This window comes from Raphanus sativus, chromosome 6, assembly GCF_000801105.2.
Source record: "Raphanus sativus cultivar WK10039 chromosome 6, ASM80110v3, whole genome shotgun sequence".
NCBI classification, from domain to species: domain Eukaryota; kingdom Viridiplantae; phylum Streptophyta; class Magnoliopsida; order Brassicales; family Brassicaceae; genus Raphanus; species Raphanus sativus.
In genome coordinates this window covers 39,857,466-39,866,689 of record NC_079516.1, presented here as the reverse complement: position 1 = coordinate 39,866,689, position 9,224 = coordinate 39,857,466, and the positions used below count along the sequence as shown (strand labels likewise).

The window sequence follows — 9,224 nt, the reverse complement described above, 5'->3', positions numbered from 1 at the left end:
ACATCTAAAATAATTATCTATTTAATGGTTAAAGGTGATTGTTGAATTTGAAATATTTAGATTTAGATTTTGTTTTCATTAAACAATTTTTTTTAATTTCATGAGAGTGTGGTTTTCGTTTTATGCTTTCATCTACAGTATAACCTCTTTAAATTAATACTCTATAAATTAATATATACTAAAAATCTCTATAAAATAATATAATTTTATAGTCCTAAATTGAGTTTTTGATTCAGTTAGTATATCGATAAATTAATAATTTCTTTAAATTAATAAAAAATTATAGTTTTATTATAGTCCCAACATTATTAATTTATAGAGGTTTAACTGTATTTGGTCTTCTTTTTATCAATAAATATGTTTACTTTTCGTTTGATTTTGAATTATCATGGTTGACGTTCCTTTCTTATTTTTAAATCGATTTTACTTATGTTTTGGTTACAAAAATGTAAAAATTAAGTATTTGAAACCCAATAAAAACCGATTTTACTTATGTTTTGGTTACAAAGTAAGTACAAAATCATATATTTTAAAACCGAAAAACCGATTGGGATCTGAACCCGAAAGTACATTGGGTTATACCGGTTCTTTGAAGATTTATTAACTCCGACCCGAACTCGATAGAACCCGAACCCGTCCCAAACCAAACTTTCAAATAATCCAAATGGGACTGATTTTGATAAATCCGAAAAACCGAAACCCGATTGGATAAAACCAAAACCCGATTGGGACCCCGAATGTCCAGACCTACTTTGTATTGTTGAGAAAAAATAATTTTATGTAAAGAAAAGATAGAAATATGAATTCTATAGAACCGGTTAAGAATTTTGGTAAAAGAAAAATTTGGAGTTTTTATTTTAAAGTTTATTTTAGAGTTTTTATTTTATTAAGTTATGGATGTAAAAAGCTGATGAAAAGATAATTGTAGCTCCGGCTTAATCCATGCTACTACTATGGTCGCTCCTTCTCTTAGTAAAAGTTTTTGGCTATTTTAATCTATTCTATTAATTCTCCACCATGACCAATTGATAAAAGTTGTGTCCACTTTTTTATTTCCTTTATTTAAGGAACCATTTATTATTCTCTTTATATAAGTGACATCAAAACGGGATTTTATCTATACAACTCATTCTTACCATTAACTTGATAACTGCTTCTATTCTAACTACCTTGACGATCATGTGCAACTATATACATAAGTAATAATACCATTTTTTCTTGGAGACCAAAAACAACGACACAAACCAGCAAAAATGTTCTAAAAATGTGTTGGGTTTGTTTGATACATCAATTCCAAATTTATAAAAATATAAAAGTTCACTGGGAAAAAGAAGTTTATACTTTTGGTAGGTATTGTTTATTACTCTCATTTTTTTGAATTGTGGTTATAGATTTTAATAGTATAGATATACCTTATAATTTTTCAAATTCAAAAATAAAAACAACAAATGACATAAATTTTATAATACATAAAGAAGTATCTATATTTAACATAAAGAAGTATCTTCTTTATAAATAAAGTTGGCTTTTTTTTCTCCTTGGGGGGAATAATGACACATGGCACTCCTAATTAAATGATGTGTTTTGGTTTGGTGTCTCGGTTAGCCTTGCGTTTTTGACACTAGATTTGGTATGGACTTTAATTTTTATTCCAGGCCCAGAGTTGTCTTAAATTATCTTCTGCACATGAGAATCTTAGTTTGTTTACGAGACAAGATGCGTAGGATAGTGTTTTTTTAATTTATAAACATGATAGTGTTTCTGGTCAATCAACATGATACTGTTTGACAACCCCTCCTCACTCTGTCTTTGAGAATCTAGACATACAAATAAGAGTGTCCGCTTCGTTGATATACATCAGTTGCTACCTCTCAAATATTTTAATCCAAAGAGAAATACATCTCTATCGTTTTGAAATAATAAAAAAATGAAAATACACAAATATAAAAATTAAATTTTCAAAATAAAAATTAAAAACAAAAATTAAAAAATTAAATTTCTCAATGACACAAATATAAAAAATTAAATTTCTCGAAACAGAAATATGATTATAAAAACATAAATATAAAATTATGATTATATAAACACACAAATATATAAATTATAATAGGCAAAAAATTAAAAATAAAAAATATACCCGCCCTCAAGAGGGCGGGTCAATCTCTAGTTGCCTGTTAAAGCTCTTAAGGGACTAATCTCATCGATACTAATATGCCACATATGTATTTTGTAAAGTTCTTAAGAGAGGAATCAACAAGAATCTGTCAAGGATAGTACCACTATCTGATTATGATGGATTCCCATCTTCATTCCCAAAACATCCGAAGAGATCGATAAAAAAATAATGGAGAAGTTTACTAAGAGACGGTACAGAAAAGGCTGTGATGGAGTCACCCATTTTTGGCGAATGGGCAGCAGAAAAACGCAAAAACGAATCTGCTGTGTTCTGATAGAAGATCCGTCCAGTGATGGTTCCTATGGTTCTCACAGGCAAGCAACAGTTATAACAAATAAATGCCTTTCATTCCAAAAACTTCAAAACATGTTCATTTCTTTATTATTGTTTTCATGATAAATCTCTTTCTAGTTTCCTGCTCTCAAGAACACATACTCAAACCAATCACTCGGAAACAGCTAAACAATGCTGAGGTTTAAACCGAACTGGGACTGTAGCCACAATACCAGACCAATCGATCGTCCCACAAATCTTTTCTCCAGCTCTATCCAGTGAGACCAACATGCACTCAACTTTCCTCTTCATATCCACTGCATTTAAATTCCTCAAGCGGTCAGCCGGGATAATATAGGTAAAAACAGCAAGTCTTCCGTCATATTCCGACATGGCCCTCACACGTGAGATAACCAGTTCCTTCCCATCACGACCAACCACATTTCTCCACACATTGAGCTTTGTATCAAACCACATCAACCCGGTCTGGCTAAAGAGAGCAAAGAGAACATCCTTCACCACACACACGTGATACGCCATATCAGTGAACGTAACCTTGCTTCCGTCATCTTCCGACAGTCTCTGGCTTGCCATATTAACCATCCGTTGCCCTCCACCTTCTCTCGGATTGTACACATTTGTCTCCCCGTACTCCACCATATAAACCTTCCCCTCCAGTACCGAGGCACCACTCCATGGAATCTTACGAACGATCTCCGCCCCAGCAAGCTCCCAAGTCTCCGACTCTGGATCGAAAACTTCAACTTGGACCTCTGCATCAAACTTTCGGCCTCCGAGTACGTATATCTTCCCGTCGATCACTCCCGCAGCTGCTTGGAGATGTACTCGAGGCACGCTCATGCTTGGTCCCTGAGTCATGTTCCCAGTTCGTGTATCAAGGATCCATAGATCCGTGGATGGTTCTTTAGATCTGCCGATGAAGAAGATCTTTGAGCCCACTGAAACGACGGTTGAAGAACCGTAATTAGGATGAGAAGGGAAGGGAGTTGGGTTCAGAACAAATCCATACTCCTCCGTAGTAGTAGTCAGAGTAAACCAGTGGAAGGTTGAATGTTCTTCAAAACATACATGGAGGGAGCTCTTGGTCTTGGGGAGGGTGGATCGCAAGACGTTGAGCTCAGGCGAGCGAACAAGGGATCTTAGGTGTTTTGAGACCCATGAGATGTTTAGGTGATAGATCCTCGGGACAAGGACCAAACATCTCAAAATGATATCGTCAGGCAGTGAAGTAAGAGACGGCTGCGGAGGAGGAGGAGGAGGATGGGTACTGTCGGCGTTGGAGTTGGACATTGTTTCAGCAGGACAGAATGAAAAAGGTTCGGTCTTTGCATTAAGATGATGATGATGATCATGAAATCGAACGAAGCGGACTTTATAAAATTTTATTTACGTTACTTTTTTACGTTATTAATAAAAATTTACTACGTTACTTTTAAAACCTTAATTTCAAAAATAATATAGAATCAACGTTGATCAATAAAAAGATCTCAGTTACATTTTTTAATCGTAACTTCTCAAAGCTGATTTTGTGGGGTATTTTTTTTTTTTGACTAAAGATTGTGGGGTATTAATACAAAAGATTTTTAATGAGATGATTTAATTCCAATTTCATGATGTATTTTGGCAAAAAAAACTTCTAGACTGATAAAGATTAGCGATATGCTTTGTAGTCATCAATTACGTGAGGATCAAATATATTTGATCCTCACGTAATTGATGAGGATAATGGAAGATAATGTGTGATATAATATTTGTATATTTGTATCAACTTGAATAATGGAAGATAATGTGTGATATAATCACGTGGAAAGGTCATCTTTTGCTACTGAGTGAAATTTCAATAGCATTTCAATTTGAATGATTCCACAAAGTGAGTAGTTGGTCGTCCTCTCAGTAATACTTTTTTAGTTAATAATCTATAAGATCTACGATTTGTACATGAGATAACATTCCTTTTGTGTTCTAAACCTCCTTTTTGTCATCATCATCAATTTTTTTTTGTGCACTGTCATCATCATCAATAATCCTCTTTTGATTATGTTGAGTGAACTCACTTCTGTATAAACACATTTTCCACTAGGGGAACGTAAAATACGTTCAATAAGATTCTAAAACATCAAAATTGGTTGTTAATGGATCTTCAATATGATTCCAAATTATATCATTTCACCAAAATCGATGTTTTGTGAATAGTATTATATCAAATTTGATTAATACTATTCATAACATTAAATATTAGAAATTATATTTTATTTAATAATATAGTTAAAATAATATGATTTATTAATTTAAATTAATAAATAAAAATGAAAAATTATTAAAAACAATATATAAAATAGTTTTTTTTGGTAGAAATATATATAAAAATAGTTATTGGGTGATGATGTTAAAAGCTGATGAAAATGATAACTGTAGCTCGGGCTTAATCGTTGCTACTACTGTGAGACTTTGTGTCTCTTGAGCCTGCTGGTGGACTTCGGGTTTGGACCTGAAACAAGACATAAAGACATTAGTCTAAGTCCAATTAGGAATATATTTCTCTGTCGGTTTGTAACATGATATTCCTTATACAACAAGGAATAACATGATCGACTCTAGTATATAAAGAGGTCTCTACTCTAGGTTGTAAGAGACAACAAATACATATCTCTCATAGAACACGCAACTAGTGCGAAGCTTGTAACCTATTTGATTCATAGTGATATTGAGTTTGTCTCCGGTTTGGAGAAGAACTCGGCAAACATATTTCCGTGTTTGAATCTTTGATTACAAGAAAAGCCAAGGTCGTTTCTCTACAAGTGGTATCAGAGCTTAGGCTAACCGAGATCCTAGTTACAGAGATTCGAAGGCAAGATTCAATAAACAAGCAAGGAGAATTCTTATCTGGTGTGGTGAAGAAGACTCAGCTCGTTGATATTGAAGCTTGACGGTTCCGGCGTGTTACAGCAACCTGCAAAACAAAAGAAACAACAGTTTACAGGTTAATAAGGAGATGGAAGCAATTTCAAAGAAATTTGAAGTGGAGAAATTTGATGGAAAAGGTGATTTTGGTCTATGGAAGTATAAGATGCTATGTCAGCTAGAGATCTTTGGTTTGGGTTCTGTTCTTAAGGAGAAAACTCCTTCTACGGATGATGAAGGTGAAGAAGGACAGAAGGATGTTAAACCTGATCCTAAGGAGCAAGACAAGGAGTTGCGTACAAAGAATCTGATCAGTATGTGTCTATCTGATCTTATCCTACGCAAGGTTATGAATGAGCCTACAGCACTGGATATGTGGAAGGCTCTAGAGGCGGAATATCAGACCAAGACATTACCTAATCGAATATATATGAAGCAGAGATATGCAGGTTTTAGAATGGAAGAACACAAGACCATTGAGGAAAACTTGGATGTGTTTCTAAAACTTGTGGCTGATTTAGCAAGTCTTGACATTAAGATCAGTGAAGAAGATCAAGCTATACAGATCTTAACAAGTCTACCTAAGCAATACGAGTCTCTTGTTGATGCATTAAAGTACGGCAGCGGAAAGGAAACCTTAACAGTTCGTGATGTTACAAGCTCTGCTTATTCTAAGGAAGTTGAATTAAGGGAGAAGGGACTTCTTAACAAGTCTAAGAGTAACTCAGAGGGGTTGTTCGCTGGAAACGAGAGAGGCAGGGGTGACAAGAAGAGCAACAAGACTTGGAGAGCTAGATCAAAGAGCAAGAACAGATCACAGTCTAGACCCAAATTCTCTAGAGAATGTTGGACGTGCGGGAAGGAGGGACACTTTAAAAAACAGTGTCCAGAGAGGAAGAACCAGAGCTCATCAAACTCGGTCAACATAGCTAAGGAGCAACCGTTGGTATTAGTGGCTAGCCAGCAAGCTACTAAGGACGAGTGGGTACTTGACTCTGGCTGCACGTTTCATATCACTCCTAATAAAGATGTCTTATTTGATCTTGAAGACATAGAAGGAGGGAATGTTTTGATGGGAAATAATACTATTAGTGAGATCAAAGGGATAGGAAAGATGAGGATCATGAATGATGATGGATCAAGCGTGATACTCACTGATGTTCGTTACATGCCTACAATGGGCAGAAATCTTATTTCCTACGGTCTATTGGAGAAGATGGGATGCAGATACGAAGGCAAAGACTTCATGGTGCAGTTTTACAAGGGAGATAAAAAGGTTATTTCTGGCAAATATTGTGACGGTTTGTATTATTTACAAGGGACAGTATTGAGTGGTGAAGCTGCAGTTGCAAGGCCTGATATTGATTTGACTAAGAGGTGGCACTCTAGGCTTGGACATATGAGTCTAAAGGGCATGAATGTTTTAGTCAAGGAAGGACATCTAAATAAAAAAGATGTGAAGACGTTAGAGTTCTGCGAGAGTTGCGTTTTGGGTAAAGCACACAAGTTAAGCTTCCCAAAAGGTAAACACACGTCTAAAGAAGTTCTAGAGTACATACACTCAGACTTATGGGGTTCGCCTTCGGTAGTTGAGAGTCTCGGAGGATGCTTCTATTTTGTTACGTTCATTGATGATTTTTCTAGGAAAGTTTGGATCTATTTCCTAAGATCAAAGGACGAAGTATTTCAGAACTTCAAGGAATGGAAGACAAGCGTGGAGACTGAGACAGGAAAGAAGGTGAAGTGTCTTAGGACGGATAACGGATTGGAATTCTGCAATGCACAGATGGATACACTGTGTAAAGAAGCGGGGATTAAAAGACACAGAACATGCATCTATACTCCACAACAAAACGGAGTATCAGAACGCATGAACCGTACGATAATGGAGAAAGTAAGATGTATGTTGACAGAGGCAGGCTTAGATCAAGAGTTCTGGGCAGAGGCGGCTTCTACATCTGTTTACTTAATCAATCGATCTCCTAGTACAGCTATTAACTTCAAGCTACCAGAAGAGGTGTGGTCTGGAACCAAAACAGACTTAAAACATCTAAGGAGGTTCGGGTGTACAGCTTATGTTCACGTAACTCAAGCTAAAACTAGTCCAAGAGCGATGAAAGGAGTTTTCGTAGGATATCCAGAGGGGACTAAAGGCTATCGAGTTTGGTTACCAGAAGAGTTAAGGTGTACAGTGAGCAGAAACGTGATTTTCAATGAGGAGGAGATGTTTAAAGACATTAAAGTAATTAGCGAGAAGAAGAAGAAGACAAAGAAAGTAACATTCAATCCGGCGCTAATTCAAGGACCTTCAAACACTTCTACAGTCACTGAAACAGAGGATACAGTTCAAGGTGGAGTTTCTCCAGCATCTGAGAACCCGGAACCTGAATCCTCAAGCTCGGAGAGTGAGGAAGAAGTTGTGGAAGCTCAACAGGAAAATCTAGATAATTACATTCTTGCTAGAGACAGGATCAGACGAGAAGTAAAGAAGCCTTCTAGGTTTGATGATTCAGATTGCGTGGCTTATGCTCTAGCTACAGCAGAGAAGATAAATATGGATGAACCTAAATCCTATTTAGAAGCAAGAAGAAGTAAGAGCTGGAAGTTATGGTACGAGGGAATGCAAGAAGAGATGGATTCATTGGAGAAAAATCAGACTTGGAAACTGGTTGAGAAACCAGAGAAAAAGAAAATTATTGGCAGCAAGTGGGTTTTCAAGCTGAAAGAAGGCATTCCTGGAGTAGAGAAGCCGAGATACAAAGCTAGATTAGTAGCTAAGGGGTTTTCACAAGTTGAGGGGATTGATTACACAGAAGTGTTTGCACCAGTGGTGAAGCACGTGTCAATCAGAATCATGCTGTCACTTGTTGCAAATCATGATCTTGAGTTGGAGCAATTAGATGTGAAAACGGCCTTCTTATACGGAACACTAGACGAGGAAATTTATATGGCACAACCAGAGGGTTTCGTTGAAGAAGGAAAGGAAGATCAAGTTTGTTTGTTGTTAAAATCTCTTTACAGATTAAAACAATCACCGAGACAATGGAATAGGAGATTTGACAGTTTCATGAAGGGACAGGGTTATTACAGAAGTGCTTATGATCCTTGTGTCTACATGAAAGGTTCAGATCTATCGCATATGGTTTATCTCTTAATCTATGTCGATGACATGCTCATAGCGTCTAAGGACTCAAAGGAGATTAAAAGAATCAAAGACAGTTTGAAGAAAGAGTTTGAGATGAAGGACCTAGGAGCGGCTTCAAGAATACTTGGGATGGATATTATTAGAGACCGGGAGAAGGGAACTCTAAGGCTATCACAAGGCAAGTATCTACAGAAAGTGTTGGAAACTTTTAACATGGCCGAGAGCAAAGCTGTGGTTACTCCTATCGGACCACAATTTAAGCTTAAGAGTTTGACACAAGAAGAAGAAGACATGGAAGCGAGATTCATGAACGTGATACCGTATGCATCAGCGGTTGGAAGTCTAATGTATGCAATGGTGGGATCTAGACCGGACTTATGTTTCGCAGTGGGATTAATCAGTCGTTATATGAGCAAGCCAGGAAGACAGCACTGGGAAGCAGTTAAGTGGGTATTAAGGTATCTTAAAGGAGCTCTAGATTCAGACCTAGTGTTTACTAAAGGAGAAGACTTCAAAGTACGAGGATTCTGTGACGCAGACTACGCTACCGATTTGGACAGAAGAAGATCCGTTACCGGATATGTGTTTCAAGTCGGAGGCAACACTATAAGCTGGAGATCAGGTCTCCAACATATTGTTGCACTATCAACGACAGAATCGGAATATATGGCATTAGCCGAAGCTTTTAAAGAAGCATTATGGCTTAAG

The 9,224-nt window shown here is 36.6% G+C and overlaps 1 protein-coding gene across 1 annotated transcript; it reads right to left on the bottom strand.

The window, feature by feature from the left end:
* Positions 1-2,243: 2,243 nt before the first annotated feature.
* Positions 2,244-3,799, bottom strand: LOC108810136 (F-box/kelch-repeat protein At2g22050-like). The gene has a single exon (XM_018582266.2). The coding sequence runs from the start codon at positions 3,758-3,760 to the stop codon at positions 2,621-2,623; it is 1,140 nt and encodes a 379-aa protein (XP_018437768.1). The 5' UTR covers positions 3,761-3,799; the 3' UTR covers positions 2,244-2,620.
* Between the last annotated feature and the right edge of the window lie 5,425 nt (positions 3,800-9,224).

Excerpts from the sequence above, each read along its gene's own strand:
- LOC108810136 (XM_018582266.2), bottom strand. The coding sequence starts at position 3,760 with ATGTCCAACTCCAACGCCGACAGTACCCATCCTCCTCCTCCTCCTCCG.